The 21,138-nt window shown below is 36.6% G+C and overlaps 1 protein-coding gene across 2 annotated transcripts in view; it reads right to left on the bottom strand.

Annotated features, from left to right (window-relative positions):
* LOC134799329 (hemicentin-1-like) overlaps nucleotides 1-21,138 on the bottom strand; it is a 252,930-nt gene that overhangs the window by 46,818 nt on the left and 184,974 nt on the right. For both annotated transcript variants that reach the window (XM_063771725.1, XM_063771724.1), the window contains exons 2-3: nucleotides 14,901-15,081; nucleotides 4,696-4,822 (exon numbers count right to left, since the gene is read on the bottom strand). In XM_063771725.1, the coding sequence (XP_063627795.1) occupies nucleotides 4,696-4,822; nucleotides 14,901-14,979 (206 nt within the window). In that variant the 5' untranslated portion in view covers nucleotides 14,980-15,081. The remainder of the gene's footprint in view (nucleotides 1-4,695; nucleotides 4,823-14,900; nucleotides 15,082-21,138) is intronic.

Raw genomic sequence — 21,138 nt, 5'->3', positions numbered from 1 at the left:
CAATCGCTAAAGCTCCGTAGCGAACGAAACACAACTGTCACTATCACACTAATATGGAAGAGTGATAGAGATACACAATGAAGCGATTCGATGGCGATCATCACCTTGGCTAGGCATTACTGCTACCGACTGCATTACTGCCACAAATGACAAATTTAGTAGTTTTTAGATAAAATGACCTTCTGAAGTTTTTCATAGACAAGAGATGCACATTCTACTATCAAAAGTTTTAGTTTTACTAGCGACCTGCCCGGCTTCGCACGGGTTACACAAAACCTTAATAAATGATACACCTAAACCTTCCTCAAGAATCACTCTATTGATAGGTGAAATCATGAAAATCCGTTCAGTAGTTTTAATACGTACACATGCTAATGCATTGGGCATATGCATATGACACCTTGCTGTCAACTCTATTGACAATGACTTAAGTTACATGATGACATGTACTCGGATCGCGTCGAGCACCAGTACGTTTACCATAAATACGTTTTTTTAAACAAAACCAATAAACTATCGTACGTATATAAGTTTATCGCGAACATACATAGACACAAACAGACAGATGCAGTGATTATTGTAGCATTTGTAGCTTTAAGTCAGCATGCATTCCTAAAACAATGATGGTTTGATAGTTCTTGTTCATAAAATGATTAGGTATGAAATTGTTCATAAAATATAAATGTTTGGTTACTAAAATATTCATTCATACCTTCATGTATAGTGCAATAAAGATTAAAATAAATAAATAAATACATTGAATTAACTTTTAATTTTTAGGGCAACATTAATAGCCTATAATCACTCCGGCTTTTTGTACTATAAAGAACATTAGTTTAATTGTAGTGTTAATTTCCTTAATGTATTTTCTGTGTTTACAAAAAAGGCTAATATGTATACACATTTATTCAAACATCAAAGGCTCTCTTAAAGTTACTTGCCAGAAATGCCATACATCCACTCAAAATAAATGAAGATGAATAACATTTTGTTGAGAAATTCACTTCAAGGCATACCCATTTCCATTTCTCAAGACTATCGTCACACAAGTAACATTAAGCCCTAAGATGCTCAAATAAACATCATTTCAAGCAAGTATACACATTATTCACGTCTCATTTTCTTTACGCTGTGTCCAATAAATTGTTTGTATTGTACATTACTGCACACTCCGGAAAGTAAAGAATTGCCTGACTCGTATTTCAGGCCCGCCGGTTTTCGTCGAGGCAAAGAGAATTTGAAATAGAGAGATACTCGTACTGTCATGGTAAATTGTGTAGCTACAGTACATTTAGTGCCATCTTTCGACAGAAGATAAAAACGCCATTTGACTTTGATCACTATTCTTTCACTGATATGTGTTTAACTTGTTAAATATTAATATTAATGCCATCTACTCGACTTAGGCCAAAGGTATGGTGTAATCTTTTCGAGCGATGGCGCCATAGCCTGAAGGCTATGCTGAAGCCTACTCTCGAGTAGATGGTGTTAATATTAATATTTAACAAGTTAACACATATCATTGAAAGAATAGCGATCAAAGTCAAATGGCGTTCTAACAATTTTAATCTTCTGTCGGAAGATGGCAGTAAATTTACAGTGGCTACATAATTTACTTTGACAATCCGCCTCTATACACTCTATTCTCTTTAGTCGAGGTAAATAGTGGAGGTGCTTTGCTGGGAAAATATGATATTGTTGTGATATACTTCGTTGCACCTTCGTGGAAGGAAGAGCTTGTATTTAATACTTTGTAATTTTATACAGTCACCTGCAATAATTTGTTACACAACGAAGGCCGCATAAATATCTGACACGATCTTATTTGTAGAGCAATAAGAGCGCATCACATATTTTTGCGGCGTTCGAAGAGGTTAAGTAGGTTTAATATACACGATGATTTTTAATAGAGATGCACCGGATATTCGGTTACTATCCGGTATCCGGCCTGGATCTATATCTGAATCCCTAAAGTCTTTTTTCCTATTTTTGTATTCCCTAATATTGTTTGTCATAATGATCAGTTGTCCTAACACTCGTATACCCTAATTTTGGTTTCCCTATTATCGAATGGCCGATTTTTTTTTGTCCTAATATGTTTTTTCCTAATGGCACTTTCCATATTGAGTATTTATCCTAATGTTATCTAGCATAATTCTTTTTTCGTCTAATTATTGTTAGGCCTAAAAATTATATATCCTAACCATCATGTTACCTAATTTTACTTAGCCTATCGTTGCTTGACCTAACACTCGTATGCCCTAATTTTGATTTCCCTATTTCGTTTCGTTTTTAAAATGGTCGCAGTTCTAACCTAACCTAACCCACTTTTGTGGCAGCAGTTTGTTTTTGTGAGGATCACAGTTCTAACCTAACCTAACCCACTTTCGTGGCAGCACTTCGTTTTTGCGAGGATTACAGTTCTAACCTAACCTAACCCACTTTTGTGGCAACAGTTCGTTTTTACAAGGATCGCAGTTCTAACCTAACCTAACCCACTTTTGTGGCAGCAGTTCGTTTTTGCATGGATCGTATTTCTAGCCTAACCTAGTTTTAACAGCAGTTCGTTTTTACAATGGTCGCAGTTCTAACCTAACCTAACCCACTTTTGTGGCAGTAGTTCGTTTTTGCGAGGGTCACAGTTCTAACCTAACCTAACCCACTTTTGTGGCAACAGTTCGATACCATTCATTATGGAAGGTAATTGTTATGATAATTGATCAATAGGAAAAGTAACTGTTATGACAATTGATAATTAGGGCAATAGCCATTAGGTCAAAACAGTTAGAGCATATTATTTTATGCCAAACATTGTTAGGGATTTCGAAGAATATGGTAAAAAACATTAGGTATCTTGATAGTTATGGTACAAATGCTTAGGACAAATGAGTCTTAGGCTAACCATTACATTATGAAAAATAATCGTTATGACAATTGATCGTTAGGGCATGTGCCCATTAGGACAAACCAGTTAGGGCAAGTGACTTTAGGACAAACGTTGTTAGGGATTCAGAATGACACCCATCCGGCCTATCCGGCCATGATTTTAATTTTCGGCCGGATACCGGATAGTGATTTACTATCCGGCCGTATACCGGATAGTAACATTGCATGATTTCGGAGTAAACTAATTGGATTTAAGAAACAGTCTGGATCATAATCGTACTTGTTTATTATTTTAAAACAATTTAAACATTCCACTGACTTGCACGCGCACTCATTTCGAACCTAGAAATGTGTTCGCGCGAACGTTCACTACGAAACAGGTCAAACCTGCAAAATGCGCACCTGAAAAACCGAAATGTAGGTATAGTTCCGCTGGCCGAATATTCGGCAGCCGGATACCGGATATCCGGTTGATGATCAGGCCGAATATCCGGTATCCAGTATCCGGCCAAACAACTATCCGTTGCATCTCTAATTTTTAATCGGTGATCAGGATTTTTTTTTCTAACTCAGTAATTGATGTATATCACGTTGAAGTCGTAATTACATGGAAACAAACTTGCTTTTTTTTAATCATACTTAATTTTAATTTTGAGGTCAATTTTATCCTAAAATCCTTGTCACTCTACTAATCGGTATCTATGAGTTATAGCCTCTTTGCAAACTTAATGGCAATTGATAATTTATGAGTAATAACTTGACGTATCGTAGTTAACCATGTATTTAGTCGTTATTAGTTTTAATTATGTTTTAACTGTTAATTAATTAAACAATGAGATAATTGTGTGGGACCTAGCCTATGAAGTTTAATTTGGGCTATTAATATTTGTCTACTCCTGATCACCTACTAAAAATCATCGTGTATGCAGGTGACTGTACACCCATACTAACAACGAACAATGGATTTTAGACATTAGATTTTCTACCTCATAAATTTATTAAGAATAATTAAAAAAAAATAAAAAAACAAGTAAAACGTAAATTATCAATAACTACAATTACTTAAAAAATAAATTATTAATAAATAAATTTTAAAAGTGAATAAAAGCTAACCGCCTAACTAAAGGAAAATATTATGGAATACAAAACCTATTGATATACTTAACCATGTAATATTCAATCAATTCAAGCCAATATTATTTATGTTATGTGAAATGATTTTAAAAGTGAATAAAAGCTAACCGCCTAACTAAAGGAAAATATTATGGAATACAAAACCTATTGATATAACCATGTAATATTCAATCAATTCAAGCCAATATTATTTATGTTATGTGAAATGATTTTAAAAGTGAATAAAAGCTAACCGCCTAACTAAAGGAAAATATTATGGAATACAAAACCTATTGATATAATGTAATATTCAATCAATTCAAGCCAATATTATTTATGTTATGTGAAATGATTTTAAAAGTGAATAAAAGCTAACCGCCTAACTAAAGGAAAATATTATGGAATACAAAACCTATTGATATAACCATGTAATATTCAATCAATTCAAGCCAATATTATTTATGTTATGTGAAATGATTGAATAACTACGACAATGTACACTTTACTTCTGCCCAACTTATTCTCGGTTCTAATTATTGAAGCGCCAAATTTGACGACACGATCAATTGCATATTTTTGCTAACTGCGTGACATCCGCGTAGAAGTTTATATAAAATAAGTTACAGAGCAGTAAAATATCACAAAATAAATTGATCTGCTAAAAAAACATTGCTAGCACTTATTTCTAACACATACCTGTAAATTGGTACGTCATTCTTGTACCACACGAGCAGCATCAGCTCATCCGTGGATGTCTCAAGTGAGGTGTCGCAGTGTAGTGAGGAGTTGCGGCCTTCGATGGCTTCTTGACTCACTACCGGACCTGAAAAACTTAATATTTTTGATTTTTGTTCATATTTTTGTTATTTGATGTTTATTATTTATTTCTTTTGACGCTCATAATATGTATTCTTGTAAATTGACCTACTTTAACAATTTATAATGTAATGCTATATTATGAAAATAAATCTAATCTAATCTAAAACCACAAATTTATACAAAAACTTGAGTCGCTTAATTTTAATCTCGGGTAAATCCATCTGTTAGAATATGCGATATTGCACAAATTTATACAAAAAATTGAGTCGCTTAATTTTAAACTCGGGTAAATTCTTCTGTTAGATTATGCGATTCTGGTAGGTATTAAGAAAAGGTAATAGGATAGATATTTGCAGAGAGGGTCGAATGGATTTACTCGAGTTTGAAGTTAAGCGACACACTTTAAACTGTAATAGATTGTTTAATTTAAACTGTAGACGCTACGGTTTCAACTTAATTTACCAGTCCGAAATACAAACTGCATAACTGAGTCGGAACGCCAAACTTTAATGTCTTCACGCTATTCTAGAATTGTTATTCTAGACATTTAGCGTGTACCTAGTCGTTAACAATGTACCTAGAAGTGCGCTTTAGTTTGTACATAGCTGTTAAGGCGCTTATCCACATATGCTTACATAACTCCAGGAATCCACAAACATTTAGCACAATATTTTTCCCGCATAAGCTCTCCGCAAAACGGAAGTGTCGTGCCAAACGTCAACTTTCACATGTAAAAAGCTGTAAAATAATACACGACGCAGCACAGCGACGTCTATTTCTTTTGTGTCCTTCCAATTTCCTGACTCCCCCTCTTAAGAATGTTGCTTCTAGTACAGTTCTTCTATCTCGCATTATCCCGGAATTTTGCCACGGCTCATGGGAACCTGGGGTCCGCTTGACAAATAATCCCAAGAATTGACGGAGGCACTAGTTTTTACGAAAGCGACTGCCATCTGACCTTCCAATTCAAGGGGGCCTTATTGGGATTAGTCCGGTTTCCTCACGATGTTTTCCTTTGCCGAAAAACAGCTGGTAAATATCAAATGCTATTTCCTACATAAGTTCCGAAAAACGCGAGTACGAGCGGGGTTTGAACTTACGACCTCGACCGAGTCTTGCTTTTAGTACAAGCTAGTAGTTGAGTGTGCTCAGAGCATAAAAAGGTCAACCACGGCGTTGCATGAACAAGAGATTTCCTTTGGCAGGATTGGTCCTTAGGGCCCAAGGATGGATTTAAGAAGTGGAGCCACCCAGATTATTGATGCAGGTGGGGGGTGGGGGGGTTTTAAGCGTCGGCGACGTCTGATGTTAATAATTGTTTAAGTTTAGGTTCTATGTCAAGTTTAGTATCATTTTCAAGTAAATCAAAGATGTAGACATAGATTTCATTTAAATCGGTTCAGCCGTTATTGATTCCCCATACAATCTTACACCTCCCTTTTCACTTTTAAGAGATTTTTTTTGAATAAAAACTATCCTATGTTCTTCCGCGGGACTCAAAATATCTCTATACCAAATTTTATCTAAATCGGTTCAGCGGTTATTGAATCCCCATACAAATTTCCACCACCCGTTTCATACCCTTAAAGGATGATTTTTGAGATTTAAAGTAGGCTATGTTATTCCCTGGAACTCAAACTATCTCTGTACCAAATTTTAACTAAATTGATTTAGCGGTTTAAGCGTGAAGAGGAATTAAAAAAAAAGTATTTTTTTCATATTTTATGTGTTTTTACTTCTGAATGGTGTCATTATGATATCAGAAATGAATGCGGCATCCCCGATTTATACGAAAACGATACCAAACTTGGCCTAGTAGCTTAAATGATACCTATAGATATCAAGATCAAGTTGAGAGCCCCCCCCTAAAAATTTACATCAAAAATCTCGGTGGCTCCACTTCTTATATCCATCCTTGGGTCCTAAGGACCAATCCTGCCAAAGGAAATCTCTTGTTCACGCAACGCCGTGTTTAGGCCCAGCACCATCCGCTGTAGTAGGTATATTAAATTCTTAACTCTGGAAAATACCCGTGCTATAATGAAAACACGTCAAACTATATAAATATTAAGCCCATTAACGTTCAACCTTATTATGGGTGCCATAAAATTATAATTAAGTAACTTTCCTGGTGAAGAATAATAATCCAGTCTCGCATGCAATTTTCACACGCTTTTACGTTATGGGCTACATGCATGAACAATATTTACGTTCAAAAACACCAAATTAATGAAAAAATGTGAAAACCGATGTTAGACATACTCGTATATTACACAAACGGATCTACCGCGACAAAATTTCATTATTTTTACCTTAAATTCCGACGTTTCAGCTGACTTGCACCAGCTGTGGTCTCGGAAAGACTGACGTTCTAGCAAATATCAACGGAGATATAAATAAAACAACAACAACTACCCGAAATTAGTTTATAAAAATGTTTGGAGTAGACAAAGAAATTGCAGCTACCCGTTAAAGTTTAATGTTTATTGTCCACGGCACGCAACACTCACAGTATCGGACAAACGTTAAACAGTCAAACGTCGGAATTTAAAGTAAAAACAATGAAATTAAAATTATATCGCGGTAGACCCGGTTGTGTAATTAAATATGTGTACAAAACGCGAGAGTACATGTTATAGGATAATTCTCAAAAAAGTGGCATCCTTAACCTGTCATCGAGTTTTTGAATTGAATGTATGTTTATTTGCTCTTTTTCATATGAAACAAAAATGTATCTAGATAAACTAAAACAATGTTTATCGAGGCCAAGTCATTATTTTTATTTAAATTTAATACTTATATTAATAAAAAATAAAGAGTAGCACTTTTCACTCTAACCTGTCCAAAAGCATCGCTCTTCCAGTTTTAGTTCTTTAGATTTTATACGCACCCATTTATGTAAATAAAATATCATGCTATATAATAACATAAACAATACCTTTTAAAATGTACATTGCACAGGCCTTATATATATATTTTTTACAACAATATTCACGCACGAAGTTTGTGCATGCATTGTACCTACTATGTTTTATCTGCAAATAAATGATTGATTGATTGATTGATTGGTTGAAGGATATTTTCACTGTAACCTGTACATCCGCGGTATTGAATCTGAGTCGGACTCAGACACAGAACATTTTATTTAGATAATAACTATGGCAAAATATTAGGTAAGTATCAAGCTAACCACCGTAGGGTACCATCATGACCCAAGTGTCGTAGGAATCTGGGGTTTGTAACGGAATGATAACTTTAACTTGTCTCGATTATTTTACGAATTTGGTATGGCCTAATGTAATAATATCATTTTAATATTGTATGAAGGTTTATTCATCTATGCTAAAAGTGAGACATTCGTATTATTATCCGTTCAAGAGAAAAAATACATTCTTCCTGTGTTCAACGTATAGGTTTTTGTAAGTCTTGAAAATAACTTCTTCATTTTCCGTTCCCTTTTGAAAATTTGCGGTACTTGAAGTAGTAAAACATATTTTTCATTCTTAAAAGTAAAAAATATACAAAAAAATTTTTTTTCATTAATTTTAACCTGTCGATGCCACTTTCTTGAGAATCACTCTATAATGATGTTCGAGTTTATAAAAATGTTTGGAATTATGTTCGAGTTTAAAAACGTAAAAAATGTTAACATAATTTATTTTATTGCCCTAATATGTCCAAATGACCATTGTATACATTATTGTAAACATATATTATTTTATTTTCGTTAGATTTGTACCTACTAAATTTGGCTGATTTGAAGAGCCCTTCATTTTGGGCGGGATACGAAATCACGACTTGACCCGAATAAGTATAGTTATGTACCTACCTGATCTTTCGTTTTGTAACTCAGTGGAAGTTTTTTGGACATACAGTGTAAATGTGATTATATTGTACAAAACAATACACTCTTTTTTTTGGGCAGTCGTGTAAAAATAGGGAAATCTGACGAAAATAAAATCAGCAACAAAATACAAATTTACTTAAAATCGCAGGCTGAATAGATCTAGGTTATATGTAAATGTAATAAGGCATAGACTACTCGATTCTGAACCTAAAAAGCAAACCTTGTTTTTTCTACAATATTTTCAGCGAAGAAACATATTTATTATAATAAATAAATTTTTACTTTAGTCCTAAGAAAAGATAACGGTGACAGTACGCGAGTAAAGTGTAGTTGACTTAGTACTAAAAGCTTGTGTTGAGGTAAAAAAATCTTTATAAAGGGCTTTTAAAGGTTCTGATAAAGGTAAGTTAGATTAATAGCGTAGCCGGTACGAGTGCAGTCTAAAAAAGGTTACACTAAAAGTTTTTAGAATTATTATTAATGCTTGGATAATATTTGCAGTCATAATTATTTGTTCACAAAATACATTATAAAATTAACAATAAACTTAATTACAGTCTAAAAATAACCTAGTCAAACAACTCGTCCGCGCCCTTCCAGATGCAAAGGTGCCCATCACGCTCACCGTGTTGCCTATTAGTAAGACTCCGCTGTCCGACTGTCCGTCTGTTCGTCCTTCCGTCCGTCCGTCTGTCTGTCACCAGGTTGTATCTCATGAACCGTGATGGCTAGACATTTGAAATTTTCACAGATGATGTATTTCTGTTGCCGCTATAACAACAAAAACTAAATAAAATAAATATTTAAGTGGGCCTCCCATACAACAAACGTGATATTTGCCGTTTTTTGCGTAATGGTACGGAACCCTTCGTGCGCGAGTCCGAGTCGCACTCGTTTTTAATTATGTTTTGTCACCAATTATCATTTACATTAATATTCGTGTCAGTGGCCCCAATTCTATCAATACTTATACCAATTAGCGGAGTCGACGTAGCCTTAATTGTTTAGATTGAAATCGCGAAGGCTCATTAAAATAACGAGACTTAATTCTCGAGGCTGATTCTGATTAAATAATTTGTTTAGGGTTTGATTTTGTGTTTTGTGACCTCCTGGATTGGTGTGCGCGAAATACAATCAACGTCCGTGTAACTTAGTCTTGGTTAAGACTCTAGTTCTTTGAGTCCTCTGCTTTCAGAATCGACTGTGTTTTTCAGACTCATAATTAAGTCGAATCTAGAGTTCTCCTCAACTTGTTAGGGACTCTACTGGTCTAAAAAGGACTCAAGTCTCTACAAAAGACTCTGGTCTTTTCTAGAGACTTGAGTCCTTTTTAGAGAAATCTATGTTTTTTTACAATAAAATGCAAAATGCATTGTATTTTCTTTACTGCTACTAGATCTCGAAAGGATGGGTTAAGATCGGGCAGCCAAAAGGGCCTACTTGGGTCGACCAACTGGGCGCCGTCCTATTGGTCGTCCTAAATACCGTTGGGCAGATAGAGTGGAGGCAGATCTCCGTGAGCTGGGCGTCGGCGAAAGCTGGCGGGATACCGCTCTGGACCGATCAAAGTGGCGTGCTCTTGTGTTGGAGGCCAAGACTCATTTTGGGTATCCGCGCCAACCAAGTAAGTAAGTAAGTAAGTAAGATACTCTTTACTTAGATACTCGTAAAAGCTACAAAATTGATGACGGAGTCTTTATTCGGAGGCTCGAGTCCTTTTGAGTTGCGCTTAAAAAATACTCAATAGACTCGAATTGGGAATTAAAAGACCCTGAAGTTATTTTAGCGCAGTCTCATAAAATGAGTCTAGTTCTTCAAATTTACCAGCACTAGTGTAATTAAACCTCTCGCTGGCACTTCATGGTGTACGTCAGATCTGATGCATTGACATCAATGAATTGTTAAATCACAGAATGAGCCCCCAGGTTGAAATATTTATACATTCTGTTACTTCTGTTACCGTTCATTTTATTGACTTGTATACCTATCCGTGATATTTGAGATAGTTTGAAAACTAGGCAAGAATTATTGTTAATTAATTCATTGTGAATGTGATAAGATCTGCGAAAATAAAATAATCTAGCGGTATAGATTGACAGGAATATGCGAGGAAAAGTAACGTTTTAGGCCGATCAACGTGTGATCGTTTTGGTTTAAGGATAGGCTAGACCGGGCTGGGGCCGGGCCGGAGCTTCCGGCGCTTCGTTTCCTATGAACACCACGTGATCACCGATCAGCTGTAATAGAAAATGACGTGTCGGACGCCTCGCCCCAGGCACGGCCCGGTCTAGCGTGAGTCATACTTTAGCAGTTAAGTATGTGCTTCTATGATTTCTATGCTCATGTTTTTTCACTAACATCGAGGACCCTTCAAGATAAATAAATGGGGGGGGGGGATACTTGTAGCGTGTATGTTTGATGTGTGTGTGTGTGTGTGTGTGTGTGTGTGTGTGTGTGTGTGTGTGTGTGGCGCGCGTGCGTATGCGTGTGCGTGAGTGTGCGTGTGCGTATGCGTGTGCGTGAGTGTGCGTGTGCGTGTGCGTGAGTGTGCATGCGTGCGTGTCCACTTGAGTAATTACCTGCCGATGAATGGCATTGTTTTCTTATGTTCAACTAAACCGCTTAATTAGCGTGTGCATAATAAAAAGCAATAACAACAAAAGATTCCATATAGATAACAACTGATTATAGTAAGTGCTACATTTATTTCCATACTTGTTTGTGTTTTCCATACCTACTTGGAACATAATTGTACGAATCGATATAAAATTGTCTGTTTAAGGCTGAATCATAAACATACTCGTAAACTGATAAATGAGGTAGATGTGTAGGTTGTAGGTAAATTTAAATATCGCGTGTTTCAGACTAAACTAAACTACTATTCTAGGTCATTAGGTTAGTCTAACATTGTCTGGACAGTGGCTCATGATTACGTAATATAAATTATTCAATTATAATACCATTGACTCAAATTCCACTGTCAGTTTTTCTTTTTTCATTATTAATCCGCGATTTTTTGGACCTCTCCTTGTATTAATAAATATTAAACCAAAATGAGATTTACTAGAGATGCACCGGATATTCGGTTACTATTCGGCCGGATACCGGATAGCAACTCTGCTTGATTTCGGAGTAAACAAATTAGATTTAAGAAGCAGCCATGGTCATAATCGTACTTGTTTATTATTTTAAAACAATATAATCATTCCAGTCACTTCCACGCAAACACATTTCGTAATTTTCGTACCTAGAAATCAGTCCGCGCGAAGGTTCACTACGAAACAGATCAAAACCAATGCGCACCTGAAGAACCGAAAAGTAGGTATACTTCCGCCGGCCGAATATTCAGTGGCCGGATACCGAATATTCGGCTGATGGTCAGGCCGAATATCCGGCATCCGGTATCCGGCCAAACAACTATCCGTTACCTACATCTCTAAGATTTACATTGACATTGTAGGTAGGTATGGCATGTATTTTAAACACATTACCTCCTTATATCACACGTTTGGCTAAGAATTTGTAACATGTGAGCGTTAATTGCCAACATTAAATCAGAATCAGGCGTGGCTCACTTCGCGATTTCGTCGCTTTGCAACAGGTAGCTAAAAGTACATACGTTCCACACCAATTTTGGTGTCTAGCCATAAGTCGCGCGTGGCGCTGTCGCCACCTAGCGGCCATATCTGTCCTGATCGTAACAGACGCTTTTTGTTAGAGAGTGAGTCTTCTGTACCTAGTACTATTATGACGCACCTGAATGACCTGAAGAACCGAAAAGTAGGTATAGTTCCGCAGGCCGAATATTTAGTGGCCGGATACCGAATATTCGGCTGATGGTCAGGCCGAATATCCGGTATCCGGCCAAACAACTATCCGTTGCATCTCTAAGATTTAGATTGACATTATAGGTAGGTATGGCATGTATTTTAAACACATTACCTCCTTTTATCACACGGTTGGCTAAGAATCTGTAACGTGTGAGCGTTGCCAACATTAAAGGATAACTCACGTTATAGACCGGGCCGTGTCCGGACCGGAGCTTCCGGTGCTTACTTTTCTATGACATGACAAGCGATCACGTGATGCTTTCCATAGAAAACGATACGCCGGAAGCTCCGGCCCGGACATGGCCCGGTCTAACGTGAGTCATCCTTAAATCAGAATAAATAAGCACCAAACTGAAGTACGGCTCCTAAAATACACGTATATCGATCCGACTCTGAGTGATTTGCAAATACATAGTTGAAAGCGCCACTTCAACCCTCTCTTTGTTTACTGAAAGTTAGTAAATGTAGGTACGTAACAGGGATGTTGCGGATGCAGATTTTTTGACATCCGCGGATGCGGATATTTAAAGGCTCACATCCGCGGATGCGCATGTCAAGATTAGTTACTTAAAAAACGTCAAATATTACATTTTAGTATATTAAAAAATAAACGAAACGTTTAGTATTTGAGCAAGAGTATAGGTGCGTTATATTGAATAAACTGTATCTTGGACGTCTTTTCTGGATCCATACGATTTCGTTATAGGTAATGACGAAATTACATAGTACTTACGCCGCCGCTAAGACGATCCTGTAACGACTTGTTCGACATCCGCATCCGCATAAGCTCCGCATCGATTTTATGCGGATGCGGATGCAGATGCGGATGTTGCGGAAGTTCCGCGGTTGCGGATGCGGATACGAATATTCGCAACATCCCTGGTACGTAATAATAAGCTAAAGGGTTGAAGGCAAGTGTCAAAGTTATAATTGTTGATGTATTATTATTTTCTTGCTTGTATGTAAATTCAATGTTGAGGTGTAAGTTCCCTTGTGGCCTATTTGCTGAATAAATGTTGAAGATTAAGTTGAAAACGTGGATAGTCGGTTAACGGATCGCTATAAATAATATTATGATGAGAAAGCGGGAAAGAAAGTCAAACGTGAATCATCCTTTATTCTCTAGTAAAGGATGATTCACGTTTGACCGGGCCGTGGCCGGGCCGGAGCTTCCGGAGCTTCGTTTTCTATGGAAAGTACCATGTGATCACCGATCAGCCGTCATAGAAAATGACGTCGGACGCCTCGGCCCGGGCACGAAACGGTCTAGCGTGAGTCAACCTTAAGCCTCAGCCGTTGACTAGTATTTTGGTTCCAAAAATGTAATAGAGCTGATATAAGTTAAATATTTCTTCAAAAGGCAAGCACGAGGTAAAATAGTAAATGAATCGAATAACTAGGTATAAAATCAACTATCTATCTATGCATATACTGCCGGCCTAGCCAAGGTGACAATCGCTATCACTACGACAACGAAACGCTTTGTGTCCCTCGTTCACTCTTCCATATTAGTGCGTCAGTGACAGTGACAGTTGCGTTTCGATCGCTCCGGAGCGTAAGCGATTGGCATGTTGGCTACGCGGCCTGTACATACAAGCAAAACTTTTAAAAGATCCGTATCATAATGCTGTATTCGTAACACGCCAATAATGAAGTTTGGGGACCTAAGTCGATAGCCGAATAAAAAGTTCCAGTAAACAAAGAACGAGGGTTGGCTTCAAGTGGCTCCTTCAACTATTTGCATATCACGGGACTCGAATAAGATCAGTTTATGAGAAACTTGTATTTAAGAAGCGATAGTTTTGTCAAAGGCCTTTGTCATAGTTTTTAAGTACTGAAATGTTAACTTTAACCGATATGACAAATTTCATATAAAACAATTATTATGAACCTAGCTGCCGAGAGCGTAAAAAGCGGAAAAGCTATATGTAACTCCGTATAAGATACATAAAGTCAAAAAACGTGCCTCGGAATATCAAGAAAAAACTATAGGTACTCGAATAAATGGCGCCACACCTTTGGCCTATACTCGGGTAGATGGCGTTGGTGACACCGTTTGATATTTAAGAATTTTAACACATATCAGTGAAAGAACATGGGTCAAAGTCATATGGCGTTCTAAAAAAATAAAAATAAAACATTTATTTACATTTTTTTTATATTTTTTTACATTTTCATTTTTAGTTTTAATTATGTGTCGATAGATGGCAGTAAAACTGTGACTACAAAATTTACTATGACAATAGCCCTCTATACTATCTATTCTCTTTGATCGTGATAGAATGTATGACAAGATGCAGAGACCAGTATAAAATAGCATAATAAACGTATAGGTAAGCGGGTTATACTGTAACAACACAGCACACACAGTTACACAGTTAATAAGTAAGGATAGATACACTTACCATCTATTTCAGGTGAGAATGTGTATGTATTAGAGATCAGCAGAAGTATGAGCGCCGAGACGCGCATCCTATGGTCCATCCATGCTCCCGCGCCGGCCTCTCATTGGTCGACGCCGAGGGCGCATCTAGCACTAGTCGTGCTACGTGCTTTTACTCAGCATTGTTTGATGGGAGATGCGATCTGTAAAGAAATTATGCCGGTTAGTTTTTGTACAAAAATAACCTTTAGCCAAAACCTTAAACAAATTGCCAAGACGCGTTTGGGATAAATAGAAACATATTTAATTACACAAACGGGTCTACCGCGATATAATTTCATATAGAGATAGTCTTTCCGTGAACACAGCTGGTGCAACTCAGCTGAAACGTCGGAATTAAAGGTAAAAACAATGAAATTATATCGCGGTAGACCCGTTTGTGTAATTAAATATGTGTACAAAACGCGAGAGTTTAAAATGTTGAATAGAAACATTATTTTGTATACATAAGAAAAAAACAAAAAACCTATCACGCTAAATATATATTATATTGTCTGCGTTCCAACGGCGGTAAAAAATAATCTTAATAAACAATCGAGCTAATACAGTAGCCTCATTTGTCCACCCACTTAAACTTAATAGGTGTGTCTAGATGAAGGATTACTAGCGATAACGATCAAAACCCTTTAACACGTGATAAACGGTTTAACAGATTTACATACTAATATTTTTAGGGATCCTTGCATAACGGTCGACGTAATGTTTATGCTAAATAAAATCGGCCAAGTTCGAGTTGGACTCGCACACGAAGGGTTCCGTACCATTACGCAAAAAACAAAAAAAAAATCACGTTTGTTGTATGGGAGCTCCACTTAAATATTATTTTAATTTTGTTTTTAGTATTTGTTGTTATAGCGGCAACATAAATATATCTGTGAAAATTTCAACTGTCTAGCTATCACGGTTCTCGAATTACAGCCTGGTGACAAACAGGCGGACAGAGGAACAGACGGACAGCGGAGTCTTAGTAATATGGTCCCGTTTTTGAGTCATTTTATTTAGTCCCGTACACTTTTTTTTTAATTTGTGAAATTTTATGTTATTTCTACTCAGAATCACGAGCTCTTTCTATCCCAATAGGAGAAAAAAATGTCCTAAGGTTTTTATTACATTCCGTTACCATTTTTCATAAACTTTGTATGGCGGTCACGGAATGGAAAGATCGAAAATTGTATGGAAATTTTGGGACGCTTTTTTCTCCTATTAGGATCAAAAGAACTCATGATTCTGAGCAGAAATAACATAAAAAATCCCAAATTTGATAAAAAAGTGTAGGGGATAACTTTAAATAAAATTGCCCTTTTACCCTTTGGGTACGGAACCCTACAAACGAAGACACATGCAGAGACATATAATTATATTACCTACCGCATTTCGTCCGAGTAAACGTTACTAAAAACTTTCAACTCCCTTTTACCCCAAGGGCATGAATTCCAAAAAGGATTTTAAAAGAACTTGACAGTATTTTAAGAATATGTTTATGTTTTAAGTTTCAAGGTCATTTAATGAGTTAGGCTGTGCGTTGTCTGTCAGACCTATTATAATTATTTTGTAATATGTACCTATGCTAGTTTTATTTTAATGTATTTATCTATGGACCACTAATTATCATAAATAAAGATTTTAATTTAATTTTATTTCATTTTCATGTATTTATCCTATCTATTCTTATTGACAGTCCCAATGCTACATGCATTTGACATCGTGTCTGCCTAATATGTGTGTCATAAGAAGATATTTATTTTAATTCTCTTGAGGTTTACAAAAACATATCATTAAACATTTAGTACCTACGGAACCCTTTTGAACTCCTTTTTTGCCCGTTTCTGTCGTCATTCGTAATCTAAGATTAGCAAAGTTACATGCTCAAAAAACATTGTACATGGCTTTAATAAGATTATACCCGCATTACGACACAGATCAAATTAGATTATCAAGTCACGAGTATGACTATTGTTTGTAAAATGCTGTTTAGCATATACATTCATAAAAAAGGTCTTAAGCGACGGGATTTTCGTAACGTTTTGATACTTTTCATTCATGTAAATGTAACGGTTATAGAAACTTATGTAAATTAATTACTTATAGGCGATTACGCAATAAATGTGACACATTCTTATGTAAGGTCATTTGTGAGCCGTAAACAAAGTTTGTGTAAAATAAATTCAGCATAAGATTTAATCTTATTACTGATGCTAAATGATAACATTGATAACACTTGCACAATCTGTGCTATCAAATTCGCTGCCAACTTACCTTGGTCTAACTCTAGTATTTAGTTATTGGAATGAAGTTGGGTGGTTTTACTATACTGTAGGTACTTATTTTATTCACTAAAGCGAAATTCAAAGTTCTACTTGATTTGACATTACTCGCTGTGCTTCTTGCTCGCACCAATTGAGATGCACATCTAACAAGAGTAATATTTATCAGATCAGGATCAAATCAAGATGAGATTTTTAAAATACAATGTAACCACTGAACACTTCGAGCAACACCGGCTTCCGAAGACTGAACATGAAAATCCTTATTATTAAATTTAGGCATATTATAATAACTTATGCTGACCTTAATGAGCTCAATGGTTATACATTTTGTATTCATCATTCAAATTTTATTCCATCAGGTTTCTTGGACGGACTATTATTTTACCTACTAAAGAATATCTTCTACAGCGTGAATGAAAGAAGCATGAATTAAATTAAAAAGCGCTGACTTTCAAAGTTTCAACCCGGAGGTCGCGGGTTCAAACCCCGGCTCGTACTAATGAGTTTTTAGGAACTTATGAACGAAAGATCATTTGATATTTAAATACCAGTCGCTTTTCGGTGAAGGAAAACATCGTGAGGAAACCGGACTAATCCCAATAAGGCCTAGTTTACCCTCTGGGTTAGAAGTCTCTTTCGTTAAAACTAGTGCCTACGCCAATTCTTAGGACTAGTTGCCAAGCGAACCCCAGGTTCCAATGAGTCGTAGCAAAATGCCGGGACAACGCGAGGAAGACGATGATGAGCATGAATGAAAGAGAAATAATGAAAGTGCGAGGGAGACCTCAGATTCGGCCATTTTGCAAATTTCACAACTAATTAACTCATCAATCAAGTTAGCTCTAATTTCATTAACGCAATATTGACAGTTCCTAATTACATGTACCTATCTATTCATTATTAAATATTTCATCAACGAGTAAATGGGTTATGTTTGTATTCCTAATTAGGAAAATGGCTACTAAATATTTAAAAGGTTCGTTACACGGTAGGGTCATTGCGCTAGTTTCCGTCCATGCTCTAGTTTTCGTCCACTTGACTGATTAGCAAATAATATATTTCATTTTTAGGGTTCCGTACCCAAAGGGTAAAAACGGGACCCTATTACTAAGACTCCGCTGTCCGTCCGTCCGTCCGTCTGTCACCAGGCTGTATCTCGTGATCTGTGATAGCCAGACAGCTGAAATTTTCACAGATGATGTATTTGCCTGTTGCCGCTATAACACAACAAATACCTACTAAAAACAGAATAAAATAAAGATTTAAGTGGGGATCCCATACAACAAACGTGATTTTTGACCGAAGTTAAGCAACGTCGGGCGGGCTCGGTACTTGGATGGGTGACCGTTTTTATAGATAATGGTACGGAACCCTTCGTGTGCGAGTCCGACTCGCACTTGGCCGGTTTTTAATTTGCTACTGCGATCATTTTTATGTTGATACATATATTTACTGTCGAGACATTAAGGATTGCTATAAATCCAAATATGTGCAGCAATGTACGAAACCAAGACGTCTCAGGTTGACGAAAACTAGAGCCATTTTCCCGAACAATATAGGTTTTTCCCAACAAAAAAGTTAATTAGAACATATTCAAGGCTAAATAGACTTCGAGGAAAATGTGATGAAAAACGAATTGGGGGGAATTTGGTAACTCAGCGGGAGTTGAGACTGTTCGGCCCTCGTCAGTTCGTAAAAGGTTTTTTATGGCAATGTTTTCTGAGTAAAACATATAATGTTTGTTTTTTATGTGAGTTAAATAGTACGAATATTAACAACCTTTTACTGAATATCGTGCGATGAAAAAATATATCAACGATTTAACACTGGCTTTCGAGTTATCATCTTCCTCGCGTTGTCCCGGCATTTAGCCACGGCTCATGGGAGCCTTGGGGTCCGCTTGACAACTAATCCCAAGAATTGGCGTAGGCACTAGCTTTTACACTGAACACTGGCTTTCGAGTGACGTTGAAAATAAATATTTATCAATTTCGACCGAAAATAATAAATAAAGATGAAGATGTTGTTAAAGAGTGGTCACTTTTGCCGTATACGTAAACGTAAGTGTGCCCTAAAAAGGGTTAAATTAATCGCTATTGTAAAATTAACACAAAAGCCAGTACCGTAAAATGGGGTGAGTGGGGAGAAAAGTGACATTCAAACCTCGATAACATTTTATTTTTACATATGTAAACTGAATGGTATATACAATAAATGTTTCCGGAACATTTGTATTTTAGTTTTTTTATGATTTTGGGTACCTAGTTCCATTTCATAACTTTACTGATAAACACAAAATCCCGTAGTACCTCGTAGTTGGGGTGAGATGGGATTTCATACAAAGGGGATTTTGGAACATTGTTGGATCAATTTTTTTTTCTTATGAATATCACTATAACTTAATTTGTTATACGAATACATTATTTAGGTAGCAGTAGCCTTTAAAAACCATCTCACCCCCCTGGCATCCCTACTCTCCCCATTCATAACCCAACTCTCCATGCAATTCCTACTCACCACGGTATTCAATCTAGTTAAACAGATTCCGTCCAAATACAAACAGACCACCAACCACTTCGTTTGTTCGATTTAGATTCCGCTTCGAGTGTAAAGAGATTGAATTCATTGGTACGGACATGTCCGGCGCTAACTAGACGGTTTTCTCGTGCCTGGACTGTACAAGATTGTATAAACCGTATAAAAACTGCTAGGTACTTTGAAATAGATTTGTTTTACAAGGGGACAAAGTTATTGTTTAACTCCTGGTACAAATATTGATACTTAGCCTAGGGTTAAACAACTTTAACACAAAATGTTTCACCACACCAAACTGTTAAACATTACAAGTCAAATTCAAATGAACGGTATTAAATATTTATCATTCAAAATCATCACTAAGAAGTCAATTCTATTAGCCAACATGAGCAAGAAGCAAAAAATTTGCATCTGATTACTTAAAACTACGCTTGTGGGTAAAATGAAACTTTCTTATCAGTTTTTGAATTACAAAGAGAGCCTTTACGAGCTGGTGTGGTAGCAAATATAATAACAGGCTAAATTCATTTCGTAAAATAAAAGGAACAAAAGTATATCTCGAGGACCACTTTTTCAATTTGCATGTTAAAGTTGAAAGGCTAACTTGTCTCATAAAAGTTGGTAACTTGATATAAACAACAGGACTCATAACATCAATTTTATGGTCGTTATTAAATTTGTTTGTACAAAAATTACATAACCCTATGGGCGCTCATGACACACACACTATGCAAAAAAATTATCAGAGTTGGTCCAAAAAGTGTCCCCAGAGGCACATTTTAACCTTTTCTTACTTAAGAGTACCCAGCAAACTCGGCTGAATTTCACCATCCCATACAAACGGAGTTGCCAGGGCCCTTGGGCGGTTGGGCACATATGAATTTGGGGCCCTTTTATTTGGAAATTAAAGAAAGCTAATTAAACTAACTTTTCTACTATGATCTTCTATTTATTATGGGGTTAAATGTGATGTCTACCCCAAACTTTTCCATACACTTTTCGTCGGTATAGTTGCACAAATCTCTGTTTTGTCATTTTGCTGGGACATCAGTCAGCCGCGACCACGACCAGTGAAACCTGTGTCGAAACGTCGGTAAATCAAGGTAATTGAATAAAATTCGCGTTAGACCCGTCTATAAATGTGAGTTAATATGTATACTGTTACTGTCTGTCCTTCGGGGCCCCCTGAGGATGGGGGCCCTGGGCACGGGCCTCGTGTGCCCTTATGGTAAAGACGGTACTGGGAGTTTCGTTCTCATTTTAAATTTTTACTTTAACTTTGGAGACCCGAGCTTGCTGGGAACTCTAAAAGCGCGGTCATGGTGGAACTCAAGTACGCGCATATTCTCAAAATGACCAAATAACATACGTATTGCACTATGATGTGTTGGACCAGGA

The sequence above is a fragment of the Cydia splendana genome, chromosome 18 (genome assembly GCF_910591565.1).
Source record: "Cydia splendana chromosome 18, ilCydSple1.2, whole genome shotgun sequence".
Lineage (NCBI taxonomy): Eukaryota > Metazoa > Arthropoda > Insecta > Lepidoptera > Tortricidae > Cydia > Cydia splendana.
The sequence above is the reverse complement of the archived record's forward strand: the minus strand, read 5'-3'. Positions and strand labels throughout refer to the sequence as shown.